General features: G+C 43.0%; 1 protein-coding gene across 1 annotated transcript in view; it reads left to right on the top strand.

Annotated features, from left to right (window-relative positions):
* Window positions 1–18,321, top strand: part of CLCC1 (chloride channel CLIC like 1) — a 34,699-nt gene that overhangs the window by 1,626 nt on the left and 14,752 nt on the right. Inside the window, exons 2-3 of the mRNA XM_018045845.1 lie at window positions 16,838–16,978; window positions 17,365–17,466. Coding sequence (XP_017901334.1) covers window positions 16,850–16,978; window positions 17,365–17,466 — 231 coding nt within the window. The 5' untranslated portion in view covers window positions 16,838–16,849. The remainder of the gene's footprint in view (window positions 1–16,837; window positions 16,979–17,364; window positions 17,467–18,321) is intronic.

Raw genomic sequence — 18,321 nt, 5'->3', positions numbered from 1 at the left:
AGGCAAGAACACTGGAGAGGGTTGCCATTTTCATCTCCAACGCATGCATGCATGCATGCTAAGTCGCCTCAGTCGTGTCCGACTCTGTGTGACCCTGTGGACAGCAGCCCACCAGGCTCTTCCATCCACAGGATTCTCCAGGCAAGAATACTGGCGTAGGGTGCCATTTCCTTCTCTGGAGAGAGACCAATGACTGACAAATAATAGAATCACAGATAGCGCCACTGAACTAAACCAACATAAGGTTATGCTCTTCCTTAACACTTTGGCTGAGATGGTAAAGAATCTCCCTGCAATGCAGAAGACTTGGGTTCAATTCCTAGGTTGGGAAGGTCCCCTGGAGGAGGACATGGCAACCCGCTCCAGCATTCTTGCCTAGAGAATCCCTTGGACAGAGGAGCCCGAAGGGCTGCAGCTCACGGGGTTGCAGAGTTGGACACGACTGAATGACTAACACTTTGGCTTCACTCTTTGCGCTCGTAGTGTAGTCTGTAGGCCAGCATCTCTGCCATCACTGGGAGCTTGTTAGAAGTGCAGAAGCTCATGCCCACCTCCGATTTACTCAGTCAGAAGCTGTTTCTTAACAAGATCTCCAGCAGGTTTGGATGCGGCTTTGTATGGAGGACGTGTGAGATCACCTGTGAGATTTCTCAAGTCAGGGACCGGAGGGGTTTGGCAGATTTGCAGCTGCTTCCATTATTCTGCTTCACCTCCTGGTCTTGTATCATTTCTGCATTGCTGTTCCCTACCCCTAGGGCTGCTGATCAATATTGGAGAAAATAGCATAGCTGCCAATAGCATTACCTTGCGGGGTTCATAGTCAAAACTCAGCTGCTTGACAGTTTTCTGATTTATCTCCCTTTGCAGAATGCCTCCTATTTTTCCAAATCCCCATTCTCCATCCCGCCTGTGCACACAGAGACAGTCCGGGTTTTCCAGTGGTCTTTTTCTCTGTCCTTTTAATAATCACAATGTGAACTCTGAGCTTCTCTTTTTGCTTTCGAGCCTTTGTTTCCATCCTTCCTCATTCGTTTCTATTGATGTGCTCCGTCACTCAGTTGTGTCACTCAATTCTTTGTGGCCCTATGGACTGTAGCCTGCTCCTCTGCCCATGGAATTTTCCAGGCAAGAATACTGGAATGGGATGCCATTTCCTTCTCCAGGGGATCTTCCTGATCCAGGGATCAAACCTGCCTCTCTTGCATCCTCAGGTGGATTCTTTACCACTAGCGTCACCTCAGAACAGTTGATTCAGACATTTCAAGATCTAGGATCTGCATCCCTCTTATATCCCAGGGAAATCATGAGAGCAGTAAAGCCCCAGAGGTGGCAAACTGTCCTACCAGAAAAGCTCTGTTGATGAAGTCATGTAAACCTTGTTGCCTCTGAAAATCGTTAAGTGTAGCCGTGATTTCATACACTGCCGTCTTTTCTGAATCTGCTCAGTTCAAACTCTCTTTGTCATTGTCAGCGACTTAGTTCTTTTTTTTTTTTTTTAATATTATCAACCTTTATTTCTTAAGCAGTAATGCAAATTGTTCCTTGCATGTAGGTTGCTAAGCTACGGCCTGAAAGTGTTTTGGTTGACCATAAGTGCAATTCTGTGTGGTCCCAAAAAGCATAGGCATTCCCTCAATCTTTTTTTTTATTTGTCCATGGACTCAGCTTCCCTCTGTTAGGGTTTTTTTTTTTTTTTACTTTATTTTACTTTACAATACTGTATTGGTTTTGCCATACATCAACATGAATCCGCCACGGGTGTACACGTGTTCCCCATCCTGAACCCCCCTCCCACCTCCCTCCCCATACCATCTCTCTGGGTCATCCCAGTGCACCAGCCCCAAGCATCCTGTATCTTGCATCGAACCTAGACTGGCGATTCGTTTCTTATATAATATTATATATGTTTAAATGCCACTCTCCCAGATCATCCCACCCTTCTCCTCTCCCTCTCCCACAGAGTCCAAAAGACTGTTCTGTACATCTGTGTCTCTTTTGCTGTCTCGCATACAGGGTTATTGTTACCGTCTTTCTAAATTCCATATATATGTGTTAGTATACTGTATTGGTGTTTTTCTTTCTGGCTTACTTCACTCTGTATAGTTGGCTCCAGTTTCATCCACCTCATTAGAACTGATTCAAATGTATTCTTTTTCACTCAGGCCTTGCAGTTTGATGGATCTTAGTTCCTTAACCAGGAATTTATCCCCGGCCCATGGGGTCGTGAAGAGTCGGACACGACTGAGCAACTTCACTTTGACTTTTCACTTTCATGCATTGGAGAAGGAAATGGCAACCACTCCAGTGTTCTTGCCTGGAGAATCCCAGGGACGGGGGAGCCTGGTGGGCTGCTGTCTGTGGGATTGCACAGAGTTGGACACGACTGAAGTGACTTAGCAGCAGCAGCATGGCAATGAAAGTGCAGAGTCCTAATCACTGGACTGCCAGGGAACTCCTTAGTTCTTTTATTTTCATTGAAAATGGCTGCCTTACATTGTTGTGTTGGTTTCTGCTCTACAGAAGAGTGATTCAGTTATACGTGTGTATATATACATTCTTTTTTCTTTTCCATTATGGTTTATCATGGGATACTGAATATAGCACTCTGTGCTGTAGAGTAGGACCTTGTTTATCCATTTCAGATATAGTAGCTTGCATCTGCTAACCCTAAACTCCCATTCCATCCCTCTCCCACCCCCTCCCCCTTGGCAACCACAAGTGTGTTTTCTATTCACCTACTTAGTTCTTAACTGCTTAGAATTAGGCTCTTCATCATTTTATGAAAGTCATTTCACAGATGACCAGCTAATTAACCAATCCAGTGACTTTTTTCAGACTTAATTTTCTCAGCTTCTCAGGAGTATTTAATATAGTTGACTAACAGCTCCTTCAGATTAAGCCCCTGTACTTTGCATGTTTTTAGCTTGCCTTCTATTACTCTCATTAGTCTTGAGTCTCCTCTTTTATATTTGAATCTTCTCAAGGCTTTATTCCTTAGCTTAAGTTCTTTTTTCCCTAATAAAGTATACAGTTATCCAGTATTTCTAAGTATCTCTGGAGCGTCAGAGGGACCTTAGGATGCCATTCCCATCATTATTGTTATCTAGTGTTTTGACTTCACATTTTTAAACATAAAAAGTTAGTTTTTTCAAAAAACTCTCAGTTGTTTATTAAATTTATCAGTATACTTGGTTAGTCCCCATACTCCTTGGTTCTTTTAGTCACACCTTTCTTCATTGCAGTTAAACTTCTTTAACATATCAAGAGTCTGTGGGTTGTTGACTTTGTTAGTTTTTTATGTCTGAGGAAATTTGCGTTAGTTTGCTAGGGCTGCCATGACAGAGTACCCCAGACTGGGCAGCTTAGACGACAGAAATTTCTCTCAGTTTTGGAGGCTACAAATCCAAGGTCAGGGTGTCTGCAGAGTGGGTTTCCTGTGGTCTCTCTGGCTTGCGGGTGGCCGTCTTCTCCTTATGCCTTCATGTCATCCTCCCTTGGGCCTGCCTGGGTCCAGATTTCCTCTTATAAGGACGCCAGTCAGAGTGGAGGAGGGCCCATGCTTATGACCTTATTTTAACTTAATCACCTGTTTAGAGATCCTGCCTTCAAATATTCTGAGGAACTGGGGGTTAGGACTTCAACATATGAATTTGGTTGGAGAGATATAGTTTAGGTCATAACAGTAGCTTAATTAGTCTTTCCCATAGGGTGAAAAAAAACCTTTTGTGAAATAGACATACATACAGAAAAGTGTGTACAATACAAATGTTCACCTTAGCGAGTTACTAAAGAGCAAGCACCTGTGTAATTACTGTCCGGGTTAAGGAGTAGAACATTGCCAGTGTCCTAGATGCCCTCCAGCACCTTTGCCCTTGTCTCATTCCTGATCGCAGAAGGAAGGGTCTCAGTATTTACCAAGTGTAGTGCTTGCTATAGTACTCTGACAAAGTTTCTTTTATTCTTGGTTTGCTAAATGTTTTCTTTTAGTCATGAATGAGTTTTCCTTCTTTGATACTGGTTTTGGGGGCCTTCTCTTTTTCTTTGTTAATATTATATATAGGGTTTTCAGTTTTATTCGTCATTTCAAAGAACCAAGTTTTGGTTTTATCATCTTCCCTATTACCTGTTTTCTTATTTCTTTTTATTCTTAATTTTTGCATTGAATTCTTTCCGTGGTGATTTCTCAGGCCTCAGCTACTTTCCTCTTATGTGTGTCAGCACTGTGCTGAATACTTAAAGGGGTCTGTTTTGATACCAGTTCTCTCAGACTGGGCATCCGCCAGTTTAGTTCTGACACTGCCTATCCAGAGTTAGTGTACACCCCGCAAGATAAGGTTACAAGACTTTGCCCACATAAGATGCATGTCTTGGAGGCCACCTGTACTTTTAACCAACTAACTATAGATTGAGTGGTTCCCACAACCCCATCAGATCAGATGATTCACTAAAATGACTGAAAGCACTACAGTTAATGGTCATATTACAAAGAATATAGACGAAGATCAGCCAAATGAAGAGACAGATAGGGCAGGTCTTGGGGGGAGAGTGCAGAGCTCCTGTGTCCTCATGGAAGCCAGGTGTTTCATCATCTCAGCACATCAGTGTGTCACCAGCCAGGATGCTCCTCTGAGTTGCAGTGTCCAGAGTTTTTTTTTTTTTTCTGACTATATATATTTTATTGACGTATAGCTGACTTACAGTGTTTCAGGTGCACAGCAAGGTGATTCAGTTACACATATGCACATGTTATTTTTCAGATTATTTTCCATTATAGATTATTACGAGATACTGACTATAGGTCCCTGTGCTATTCAGTAAGCCCTTGTTGCATATCTGTTTTTTAAAATTAGAAATCTAGCATTCTATTCATACTAAGTCAAATGAGTAGACTCAATGTCAAAAAAATTTTTAGTTAGGCAAAATTAATAAGTTTTCTAAAATATATATATTATGCATACTATTTATTATAGAATAGTATAATATGCCGGAGAAAGCGATGGCACCCCACTCCAGTACTCTTGCCTGGAAAATCCCATGGACAGAGAGAGGAGCCTGGTAGACTGCGGTCCATGGGGTCGCGGAGAGTCAGACACGACTGAGCGACTTCACTTTCACTTTTCACTTTCATGCATTGGAGGAGGAAATGGCAACCCACTCCAGTGTTCTTGCCTGGAGAATCCCATTGATGGGGGAGCCTGGTGGGCTGCCATCTATGGGGTCACACAGAGTCGGACACGACTGAAGTGACTTAGCAGCAGCAGCAGTATAATATACATATATTATGCTATACTATATATAAATATAAATATAAAAACTTTTCTGTGCTTGATAAAGGCCTCAAAAAACATAAAAAAAAGATGGAGAAATTGGAAAACATAATCTAAATGAAATGGGAGTGCTGAATATGAAATAGAGAAAGTAAAACTAGATAAAAGTAAAGGATCATCGTATGGTCCAGTTTTTTTTTAAATAAACATGGCTGCTAGTTAAAAACATATCTGGAGCTCTGGAGGAAAAAAAAGCAATACCTGAGCAATTGTATCAGGATTTTAAAAAGTGATTAAAGGTTTTTATATTAAATGGTAGTTTTGGTGATACAGAATTCTATTATTTTCCTGTTGACCAATCATGATACAGTGGTATTGAGTACTAGTTACATAATCACAGTAGTAAAAGATGTTTATCAGTTTTCGCAATCAATAGCCAGACCAAAAAAAAAGATAATTACAGTTGCAAGCCATAATGGGAACATGTGCTGTGCTTAGTGACTCAGTTGTCTCCAACTCTTTGCGACCCCGTGAAGCCTACCAAGCTCCTCTGTCCAGGCTAGAATACTGGAGTGGGTTGCCATGCCTTCCCCCAGGGGAATCTTCCCAACCCAGGGATTGAACCCAGAGCTCCTGCATTGCAGGTGGATTCTTTACCATCTGAGCCACCAGAGAAGCCCAGTGTAAAATAATTACATACAATTTGGAAACTCAAGCAGAGTGCTGTGGTAAGTGGAAATGTACATAGATGTACATGTTTTCATCTGCCCAGCCAGTCTGTGTCTTTTGGTTGGTGCATTTAATCCATTTAAATTTAAGGTAATGATTGACATGCATGATCCTGTTACCATTTTCTTAATTGTTTTGGGTTTATTTTCTGTAAGTCTTTCCCTTCTCTTGTGTTTCCTGCCTGAAGAAGTTCCTTTAGCTTTTGTTGAAAAGCTGCTTTGGTGGTACTGAATTCTCTTAACTTTTGCTTGTCTGGAAAACTTTTGATTTCTCCATCAGATTTGAAGGGGAGTCTTGCTGGGTAGAGTATCCTTGGTTGTCTGTTCTTCCCTTTCGTCCCTTTCAATGTATCATGCCATTCCCTTCTGGCTTGTAGAGTTTCTGTTGAGAAATCAGCTGATAACCTTATGGGCATTATCTTGTATGTTGTTTGTTGTTTTTCCTTGTTAATATTTTGTCTTTGTCTTTATGATTACTGTGTGTATCAGTGTGTTCCTCCTTAGCTTTGTCCTGCTTGAAACTCTCTGTGCTTCTTGGACTTGGTTGACTACTTCCTTCCCCATGTTAGGGAAGTTTTCATCTGTTAGCTCTTCAGATGTTTTCTCAGGTCCTTTCTCTCTCTCTTCTCCTTCTGGGACCCCTATGGTGCAAATGTTGGTGCATTTAATGTTGTCCCAGAGGTCTGTTGGGCTGTCTTCCTTGTTTTTTCTTTCTTTTTTTTACGTTATGTTCCGTGGCAGTGATTTCCGTCATTCTGTCCTCCAGGTCATCTATCCGTTCTTCTGCCTCAGGTATCCTGCTATTAATTTCTTCTAATGTATCATTCATCTCTGTTTTTGTTTTTTAGTTCTTCTAGGTCTTCGGTAAACATTTCTTGCATCTTCTCCATTGTTTTCTGGAGCTCCTGGACCATCTTCACTATCGTTATTCTGAATTCTTTTTCTGGAAGGTTGCCTGTCTCCACTTCATTTAGTTTCTTTTCTGGTGTTTTATCTTGTCCCTTCATCTGGGACATCACTTTCTGTTTTTACATCCTGATTAACTTTCTGTAATGTGATTTTTGCTCCAGCTCCTGTGGATTGTGGTTCTTCTTGCTTGTTTGCCCTCTGATGGATGAGGCTAAGAGGCTTGTATAAGCTTCCTGATGGGAGGGACTGGCTGTGGGAAAAACTGGGTCTTGCTCTGGTCTGCATGGCCTTTTGCTCAGTAAAGCTTGACCCAGTTATCTGCTGATGGGTGGGGTTACATGCCCTCCCTGTTAGTTTGGCCTGTGGCAGCCTAGCCCTGGGGTCTGTGGGCTCTGTGGTAGGGTTAATGGCAACCTTCAAGAGGAATTATGCCAAGGAGGACCTTCTAGGACTACTACTGCCAGTGCCCCGCCCCTGTGGTCAGGCCCTGCCAGCCCACGCCTCCACAGGAGGCCTTCCAACACTAGCGGGCAGTTTTGGTTCGGTCTCCTGTGGGGTCACTGCTCCTCTCCTCTGGTCGTGGTGCGTGTACAATTTTGTCTGTGCCTCCAAGACCGGAGTTTGTTTCCTCCAGTCCTGTGGAAGTCCTATAATCAAATCCTGCTGGGCTTCACAGACAGATTCCCTGGGGATTCTCAGTCCCTTTGTTGGATCCCCAGGCTGGGAATCTGATGTGGGATTCAGAACCTTTACAACAGTGGTGGAACTTCTCTGGTATTATTGTTCTCCAGTTTGTGGGTCACCCACCCCGCGGGTATGGGGTTTGATTTTATTGTGATTGTGCCCCTCCTGCCATTTTGCTGCGGCTTTTTTGTCTTTGGATGTGGGGTATCATTATTTGGTGGGTTCCAGCATCCCCTGTCAGTGGTTGTTCATCTAGTTGCCGTTTTGGTGCTCTTGCAGGAGGAGATGAGTGAAAGTCCAGAGTTTTTTTAATCGGGTTTCATTCCGTAGGCATGATTGATTCATTGGCCACCTGACTGAACTCAATCTCCAGTGGCCCTCTCATCCCCAGAGGTTGGATGACTGAACAAGTTCCAGTCCTCTAATCATGTGCTTGGTGTTTTTTTTTAAATTAATTACTTTCGGCTCTGCTGGGTATTTGCTGTGTGTGGGTTCTCTTTAGTTTGGGTGTGCAGGCTTCTCATTGCAGTGGCTCCTTGTTGCCGAACGCAGGCTCTAAGGTGCTCAGGCTCAGTAGTTGTGGCACATGGGCCCAGTTGCCCCTTGGCATGTGGAATCTTCCCGGAGCAGGGATTGAACCCATGTCCCCTAAATTAGCAGACAGACTCTCAGCCACTGGAGCACTAGGGAAGCCCTGCGTGGTTTTTCTGGTGAACAGTCCCCAACCTGAAACTATCTAGGAGCCCACCATGAGTCACCTTGTTAGCATTAACGCAGTCCTGTCAGTTAGGAAATCTCAAGGGTTTTGGAGGAACTGGGAACAAAGATCAGATATTCTTTACTGTATTGCAGGGACCCTCTGCAGACCTCTGGAGGTCTGTCTCTATGCAGATTTTCCCACTTATCTCCAGCTCCCTTGGTTTCTTCAAATTCATCTCAAACCTCCTCAAGGAGCCCAGCTGCCTGAATTCTGCCTGAATTCTCTCTCTGGGTGCCTGTGGTCTAGAGACTCTCAAGACAGTAAGCTGGGGCATTGGAAGGGTTATCCATGTTTGTTTCCTGTCTTGCAAGGATCACCTTTCTTGCTTGGTGTTCACTGTCTTGAAAACCATTTCATATATTTTGTGCAGTGTTCTTTCCTGGTTCAGGCAGGAAGGTAAATCTGGTCCCTGTTACTCCATCTTGGCCAGAAGTGGGAGTCTGGGGAGTGCTTTGGAGCATGGAGTCACTATGTTACCCTGACCTAAATCCTTTACCTGAACGTTTCCTGTCTAACTGCCAGACTCTTGTCCCTACCACTTTGTTAAAAACTGCTGTACCAAACCCGGTGGTCATTTTGTTGTCCTCTGATTGCTTGATCTTTCAGCAGCATTGGATACAGTTAGCTGTTCCCATCTTTCTTCACTTGGCTTCTGGAATAACAGCCTCTCCTGGTCTTCTTCCTGCCTCACTAGTACTCGTTGACATCATCTCTGATTAGCATCCCCTTGTTCTCTCCAACCTCCAAGTGTTGGCATGCTCCAGGTCTCAGTCTTTTATCTTCACGATAGATCTGGTGGTGATCTTAGCCATGGTTTATCCATCTCCTCTACATCTTTATTGTTCAGTTGCTCAGTCGTGTCCGACTCTTTGCGACCCCATGAACTACAGAGAGCATGCCAGGCTTCCCTGTTCATCACCAACTCCCAGAGCTTGCTTAAACTTGTGTCCATTGAGTCAACCACCTCATCCTGTGTCATCCCCTTCTCTTGCCCTCAATCTTTCCCAGCATCAGGGTCTTTTCCAATGAATCAGCTCTTCACATCAGGTGGCCAAAGTATTGGAACTTCAGCTTCAGCATCAGCCTTTCCAATGAATATTCAGGGTTGATTTCCTTTAGGATTGACTGCTTTGATCTCCTTGCTGTTCAAGGGACTCTCAAGAGTCTCCTCCAGCACCATAGTTCAAAAGCATCAATTCTTCGGCGATCAGCCTTCTTTATGGTCCTGCTCTCACATCCATATGTAACTATTGGAAAAACCATAGCTTTGACTAGACAGACCTTTGTTGGTAAAGTAATGTCTCTGCTTTTTGGTAAGCTCTCTAGGTTAGTCATAGCTTTTGTTCCGAGGAGCAAGGGTCTTTTAATTTCATGGGTGCAGTCACCATCTGCAGTGATTTTGGAGCCCCCCCAAACTAAAGCCTCTCACTGTTTCCATTGTTTCCCCATCTATTTGCCTTGAAGTCATGGGACCAAATGCCGTGATTTCATTTTTCGTCTGTTGAGTTTTAAGCCAGCTTTTTCACTCTCCTCTTTCACTTTCATCAAGAGGCTCTTTAGTTCCTTTTCACTTTCTGCCGTTAGGGTGGTGTCATCTGCATATCTGAGGTTATTGATATTTCTCCTGGCAGTCTTGATTTCAGCCTGAGCTTCATCCAGCCTGGCATTTCACATGATGTACTTTGCATATAAGTTAAATAAGCAGAGTGACAATATACAGCCATGATGTTCTCCGTTCCCAATTTTGAACCAGTCCGTTGTTCCATGTCCAGTTCTCACTTTTTTTTTAGCTTGTTTTTAATTGAAGGATAATTGCTTTACAGTATTGTGTTGGTTTCTGCCAAACATCGACGTTAATCAACCATAGGTATACATACGTCTCCTCCCTCCCCATCCCACTCCTCTAATGTTACAGAGCCGAGTTGAGCTCCTGAGTCATAAGCAATTTTTGCTGTCTTTTTACATATGTAATGTTGTTTCCATGTTACTCTCCATTCATTTGCTTCTTGACCTGCATATAGTTTTCAGACAGTAAGTTTTTTTCTTTTTTTCCACAGTTAGTTGTGATCCACACGGTAAAGCATCTGCCTGCAGTGCAGGAGACCCGGGTTTGATCCCTGGGTTGGGAAGATCCCCTGGAGAAGGAAATGGTAACCCACTCCAGTACTCTTGCCTGGAAAATTCCATGGACTGAGGAGCCTGGTGGGCTACAGTCCATGGGGTTGCAGAGAGTCAGACACAACTGAGCGACTTCACTTTCACTTACACAGTCACAGGCTTTAACATAGTCAGTGAAACAGAAGTAGATGTTTTCTGGAATTCTCTTTTTCTATGATCCAGTGGATGTTGGCAGTTTGGTCTCTGGTTTCTCTGCCTTCCTAAATCCAGTTTGTACATCTGGAAGTTCTCGATTCATGTACTGTTGAAGCCTGACTTAAAGGATTTTAAGCATTACTTTGCTAGCATGTGAAATGAGTGCAACTGTGTGGTATTTGAACATTCTTTGGCATTGCCCTTCTTTGGGATTGGAATGTAATCTGACCTTTTCCAGTCCTGTGGCCACTGCTGAGTTTTCCAAATTTGCTGGCATATTGAATGTGGCACTTTAACAGTGTCATCTTTTAGGATTTGAAATAGCTCAGCTACATCTAGAAGGCTCTCACCTGTATTTCTGTAGACCCACTTCCCTCCTTACCTCCATACTGTGTATGGGACATCTCTATGTGGATATCAGTAAACATTCGAAATGTACTGTGTCCGAAGCAGAACTCTTGTTATATCCGAACTTGTCTGCCCATCTGAGTGTCCTTCAGTCTTTTCCCATTCTCCTAGTTGCTCTGGTCACAAACCTTAACATCATCCTGAATCTTTTCTTGTCCTTACTTCTTACGTCCAATTTACCAGAATGTCTGCAGTGCATTTCTATATTAATTACAGTAGCACAAGATGGTATAAAAAAACCAACCCCCCAAATCTTAGGACTTACCCTAAAATAAATTAATTTTCATTCACGTGAAAGTCAAAAAACATGTTCCCACTCAACAGGTGGCCTTGCATGTGGTTGTTTAGGGTCCCGGCTCCTTCCATAGTCAGGCTGCCCTCCTCTAGGGCTCAGCGTCCTCCCCATTGCCTGGTGGGGGCTGGGGGGGCAGCTGATGGAAGTTCAAGCAGGGACGCTTTCATGGGTGTGGAGCATATTTCTTCCACTGCTGTTGTGCTGACCAGGACTTAGTTGTCACATACTTAACTGGAAGACACCACTTGTTACCATGTGTTCAGCAAGAAGTAACGTGCTTGGTGGCCTGTTAGCTGGGCTTTGCCACATGCCTTCTTTCTAGTTTCCTGCTTTTGCCCTCTGTTCCGGCTTCCACATAGCAGCCCCAGTGATTTTAAAACGTAATCCTGATTCTATCATTTCTGTGCTTAAAACTCTCTAGTGGCTGACTTCCTGTTACACTTAAGTAAAAACCATACTCGTTACTAAGGCCGATTCCCCTTCTCCCCTCCAGCTCATTCACAAGACGTAGTTCACAGACCTTGGCATCATCCTGAATCTTTTCTCATCCAATTTACCAGCAATTTCTGCAGTGCATTTCTGTGTTAATGTGGATAGCACAACCTCATGGCATAAAAAAACAGTTGTTCTAGCCTTCTTGCCCATTCTTTGAATGCTTCAAACATAATCCCTACCTGGGCCTTTATGCTTGCTATCTCCTCTCTCTGAATTTTCTTTTCCCCAATCTTTCTACAGTTAATTATTTTTCTGCCTAATCGGTTATGTACCACTGTATAGCAAACCACCCCAAAGTTTAGAGGCTTTCGACAACCATTTTCTCATCTCATAATTCTGTGGCTTACGGGAGGGGACTCTATTGGGCTCAGCTGGGTAGTCATTTTTTCCCGCATGGTGGTGGCAGATCACCAGGTCCATTACCAAGGGATTGGACTGGATCCACCAGGAGGACTCACCTACATGACTCGTTGTTGATGTTGGTGCCAACTGGGAGATCAGTGTGCCTCGACACGTGGGGTCTCCTGGTGACTTAACCTTTTCACAGCATGGTGGCTGAGTTCCATGGGAGGGTCCCCAAAAGCAAGTCTTCCAAAGTAGTAAAGTAGAAGCAGCTGATCCTGGTATAGGGTGGGCCAGGCCATCTACACCTTTGTCTTGTGTTATTTTCCTCATAGGACTTATCACTATCTGAAATTACTTTTTTGTCAATTTATTGTCATCCCCCACTAGAATGTAAGTTTCTTAAAGACAGCCTGACTGATCTAGTTTCCTATTAGCCCCTTCACGACAGTGCGTAGAATCCAGCAGGTGTTTTGTAAATGTTGAACAAAGGAGTGCTGAACTTTTCCCCAGGCTGTATTCTCATTCTCAGTTTCTTTAAGTTAATGATATCACCGTTTTTGTTGATGGTGGGCCTTGAAATCTTAAAAAGTCCTGTCTGTCATTGTTCTCCTCTTTCCTTCTACGTGCATTCAGCTGCCAAGGTCTGTAGAATTAATCTTTAAAATGTGTCCGGTGGGTTCTTTCTGGTCTCATTGCCACCACTCTTTCAGATCAACATCCTTTTCTACCTCAGCCTCCTTTTGAACTGAGTGTACAGTTAACTCTGGTTTCATCTTCCCCAAATATTGTTCCCATCCCCCTTGAAAGCTATTGATAGCAGGTGAAGTCAGTTATAAGCTTTTTACTTTGGCAGAGTCATCGCAGCCCACCTCTCCAGCTCCGCGTTCCACCATGTGCATCCTCATGTTTCCGGTTTCTGAGACGAACCTGTTGCTTTCTGCCTCCCGTGTCTCACACTCTTAGAATGCTGCCCATACTTCAAAGTCTATTTCCCATGCCCATTCCTCCGTGAAATCTTCCTGGTTGCTCCCAGTCAGATGTGCTGTTTCCTCCTTTCAGCCCCTGAAGCTCTTTGAATCCCTGCTGAGGCCTTGATTGTTGGCATTTGCTGCTCACCTTACTGAGTGTCTTTCACTTGCTGGCCACTGGCTGGGTGTTGGGTTTGGAGAAGGGTGAGGCAAGATGGAGGAGAGGGTATTGGGAAGGTGACTTCAGACTTGAGTCAGGAGTTAACCTTCCCTGGAAAAGTTCACATTATCATGCTGTGGTTTTCTACCTTCATTGTGTGATGGAACCAGTAGGGGAGCTTTGAAAATCCCTACACCTAGTTTCGACTAAAAAGATGCACAACGTGAGAGTTGCGAGTTAAGTTTTATTTAGGACAAAATGAGAGCTGCAGCCAAGAGACAGCACCTCAGGTAGCTCTGAGAGACTGCTCCAAAGAGGCCCTCCAGGCTCCTCTGTCCATGGGATTCTCCAGGCAGGAATACTGGAGTGGGTTGCCATTCCCTTCTCCAGGGGATCTTCCCAACCCAGGGATTGAACCTGGGTCTTCTGCATTGCAGGCAGATTCTTTACCATCTGAGGCACCAGGGAAGCCCCCAGGGGAAGGTAAATATATGATTTTGATGCAGGGGGAGTTCAGTGTAATCAGGTGCTTACTTTATAAAAGGTTTTCTGCTAGTCACAAGGAGCTGATGTCACCATGAGGGATTTAGTGCTTTGCTAGATATGAGGAGATGCAAGGGTTGGGATCATGAAATCAGTTCCTGAAAATGTCTGTCTGAAGACCTCTTCCACCGTTTCCCTGGAGCCCAGAGCGCCTCATTCTCGACCCTGAATTCCCCTCAGAGGGTGTTGAAGGCCTGCAGCTGCAGCAGCACAGGGTTCAGTCTTTGCAGAGGCAGAGGGCAAACACCCCTGTTGTTTTTCAGTCACTGGCAAATGCTTTTGGCAAGTGCGTGTTTGTAGTTGACAGTTCAGTTCAGTTCAGTCGCTCAGTTGTGCCCGACTCTTTGTGACCCCATGAATCGCAGCACGCCAGGCCTCCCTGTCCATCACCAACTCCTGGATTTCACTCAGATTCACGTCCATCAAGTCAGTGATGCCATCCAGCCATCTCATCCTCGGTCGTCCCCTTCTCCCCCCGCCCCCAATCCCTCCCAGCATCAGCGTCTTTTCCAATGAGTCAACTCTTCGCATGAGGTGGCCAAAGTACTGGAGTTTCAGCTCCAGCATCATTCCTCCCAAAGAAATCCCAGGGCTGATCCCCTTCAGAATGGACTGGTTGGATCTTGCAGTCCATGGGACTCTCAAGAGTCTTCTCTAACACCACAGTTCAAAAGCATCAATTCTTCGGCGCTCAGCCTTCTTCACAGTCCAACTCTCACATCCATACATGACTACTGGAAAAACCATAGCCTTGACTAGAAGGACCTTAGTCGGCAAAGTAATGTCTCTGCTTTTGAATATGCTATCTAGGTTGGTCATAACTTTTCTTCCAAGGAGTAAGCGTCTTTTAATTTCACGGCTGCAGTCACCATCTGCAGTGATTTTGGAGCCCCAAAAAATAAAGTCTGACACTGCTTCTACTGTTTCCCCATCTATTTACCATGAAGTGATGGGACCAGATGCCATGATCTTCGTTTTCTGAATGTTGACCTTTAAGCCAACTTTTTTACTCTCCTCTTTCATTTTCATCAAGAGGCTTTTTAGCTTCTCTTCACTTTCTGCCATAAGGGTGGTGTCATCTGACAGGCCAGTGCCAATTTGTAGACAGTGGTTCCTCACCTAGAGATTCTGATTTAATTGACTTGGGGTGGCCATAAGGCTGGAAAATTTAGAAACTTCCCAGGTGATTCTAATGCAGGATTGAGAGCCTTTGTGGCAAGGGGCGAGACTGACCAGTAAGTGGTTAATTTCAGTGTGTGTTATGCTAGAAGAAGAAACAGCACACCAAACCAGTGTTTGGTTTAGCCTGAAGTTACTTTTTATTCCTACAACTACACTGTAAGCCATTACTGGGCAGGGCCCAGGGCATTCCCATCTTGGAACTCCCTTACCTGATCCTTATTCACAGAGGTGGTTTGACAGAACATTCTGCAGTAATGATAATGTTCTGTATCTGCACTGTCCATTTTGGAAGCCACTCTGTCCAGTTTGGAAGACGCTAGCCATATGTGGCAACTGAGCACTTGAAATGCAGCTAGTGAAAATAAGGAAATAATTTGCAGTGTAATTTTAATTTAGATAGCCATGTGTGGCTAATGGCTGCTGTACTGGACTGTGTTGAATAGAGAAGATAGTGTGTTGTTGAAACAATTTGACAGTGTTTATGCAGAGGCTTAGATGAAGCAAGCTATTTTCTCTGATTGAGAGTTTGGTCACCTCATTTGAATCTTAATTTTGCACCTTTTAAGTTTCCCATTTCCCACAGCTTTACTGAGAAATGATTCACATACTGTACAATTCATCCATTTAAATTGTACAGTTCAGCAGTTTTTTGGTATAGTCACAGATAATGTACAACCATTTCCACAGTTAATTTTAGATCACTTTTCATCACCTCAAAAAGAAACCCTGTAACAACTCACAGATATAGAGGGCAGACTTGTGGTTGCCAAGGGGGAGGGAGTTGGAGGAAGGATGGATTGGGAGTTTGGGGTGAGCAGAGACAAACTATTATATTAATACCTAGAGTGGATAAATAACAAGGTTCTACTGTATAGCACAGGGAACTAACTATATTCAATATAGTTAGTAAACCATAATGGAAAAGAGTATAAAATGGAATGTATGCGTATTATATAACTGAATCACTTTGCTATACAGCAGAAACTAACACAGCATTGTAAATCGACTATACTTCAATGAAAAAAAAAAAGCTCTGTACCACTTAACTCCCACCCTTCTGTCTCTTATAGCCTCAGTTTCTTATATCCACCTACCAGTCTCCGTAGACTTTCCTATTCTGGACAGTTCATATCAATGGAATCATAATATATGGTTTTTGGTTACTGGCCATTTTCAGATGGCATAATGGGGGCTCAGCAGTAAAGAACCCACCTGCTAATTCAGGAAAGGCAGGGTTGGATCTCTGGGTGGGTACGGTTCCTTGGAGAAGGAAATTGCAGTCCAGTCCAGTATCCTCAGTGGAGCTTGGTGGGCTACAGTCCATAGGGTCACAAAGAGTTGGACATGACTTAGTGACTGAACAACAAGGTTTTCAAGACTCACCCATGTTGTAGCATGGATCAATACTTCATTCCTTTTTATGGCCTAATAATATTCCACTGTGTGATAGTCATTAGCTTATAGACATTTGGGTTGTTTCTCCACTTTGGCTATTGTGAATAATGCAGCTATAAATGTTTGTGTACAAGTTTTAGTGTTGATATATATTTTCACTTCTCTTGGGTATATACCTTGGAATGGAATTGCTGAATCATTTAGAAAAAAAAAATGTATATAGTCTCAATGAGACTGTGTGTTCATGTATGTATGTGTTTATATACAAATACCATTTTACTAAGTATTTTTATTTCAGTTATTAAGAAAGCATTGTCGTAACACTAGAAGTAGGTTGTTTTTATTAAAAGTAATCATACTTCAATATATGTGCTAATTTTTGTAGCATTCACGCAGGATGCTGTATTCTCTGCTCCTCTGCGAATGTCTGTGGCTGATAACTGCTTATGCCCATGATGATGAATGGATTGATCCCACAGACATGCTTAACTATGATGCTGCTTCAGGAAGAATGAGAAAATCTCAGGTATTTACAAAAATCCATGTGTGTATAATACCTTACCAGTCCTGTGATGGAAATAGTCTACATTTGTTATTGTTTTTCACAGAGCTGTGAAACAGTCCTATGTCAGTGATTCATGACCATGCAGAATATCTTCCTGTCTCTTAGCCTAAGGTGATTTCAACCCCACCTGTTTAATTCTGTTTCAGATTTGAATGTAAAGCTGATCAAGAAGCAAACCCATTTGTTCTTAGCTAGTATATAAATTTGAGGCTGTTACTCTTTTGGTGGTTTAATACAGTTGAAGCAAAGCCATAAAATGATGGAGTCAAAATTTTAGTCTTCATTAACTGTAGATTATTTTTACAACTGAATAAAAAGAAATAAAACCTCTCTCTACTTTGCTTTAGGTGAAATATGGTATATCAGAGAAAGAAGAGGTCAGTCCTGACTTATCACATGCTGATGAATTGTCAGAATGTTACAACAGACTTGATTCTTTAACTTATAAGGTTAGGATTTTTTATTCATGATTTTTGTATTACTTATGGTATGTTAAATTGTTCTGTGTTTTCTGTCTTTGCTAACATTTCTTGTGTTTGTATGGATATGAGAGTTGGACTGTGAAGAAAGCTGAGCGCCGAAGAATTGAGGCTTTCGAACTGTGGTGTTGGAGAAGACTCTTGTGAGTCCCTTGGACTGCAAGGAGATCCAACCAATCCATTCTAAAGGAGATCAATCCTAGGTGTTCTTTGGAAGGAATGATGCTAAAGCTGAAACTCCAATACTTTGGCCACCTCAGGCGAAGAGTTGACTCACTGGAAAAGACTCTGATGCTGGGAGGGATTGGGGGCAGGAGGAGAAGGGGACGACAGAGGATGAGATGGCTGGATGGCATCACCGACTCGATGGACATGAGTTTGAGTGATGGACAGGCAGGCCTGGCTGCTGCAATTCATGGGGTCGCAAAGAGTTGGACACGAATGAGCAACTGAACTGAACTTGTGTTTTTATCTAAAGTACAGTTTACAAATATATAAATAATTTTTTTTCTTTAATTACCCTAGCCTTGGTTTCTCTTTACTCTGGCCTTGAATTTTTAAAAATTGTACTTTAATTTTCCGGTAATAACATTTATCTCACTATGTTGTAATTATTTCTTTACCAGGCTGAACGTTTCTTGGGATAAAGAATATTTTATTCATTCTTGATGCTCTATCACCTGTCACAGTGCTGGACTGTAATAACTCATGACAAGTATAGCAAATGAAGAAATGTCTCTCCTGCTAGCGTATAAGCATAACAGTTGCTCCTACAAATACAAGGGATTATTATAATCTGGTGTGTGGTAACTCTTACTTCATTTA

Source organism: Capra hircus, chromosome 3, assembly GCF_001704415.2.
Source record: "Capra hircus breed San Clemente chromosome 3, ASM170441v1, whole genome shotgun sequence".
NCBI lineage: Eukaryota > Metazoa > Chordata > Mammalia > Artiodactyla > Bovidae > Capra > Capra hircus.
This window is presented reverse-complemented; position numbering and strand designations above follow the sequence as displayed.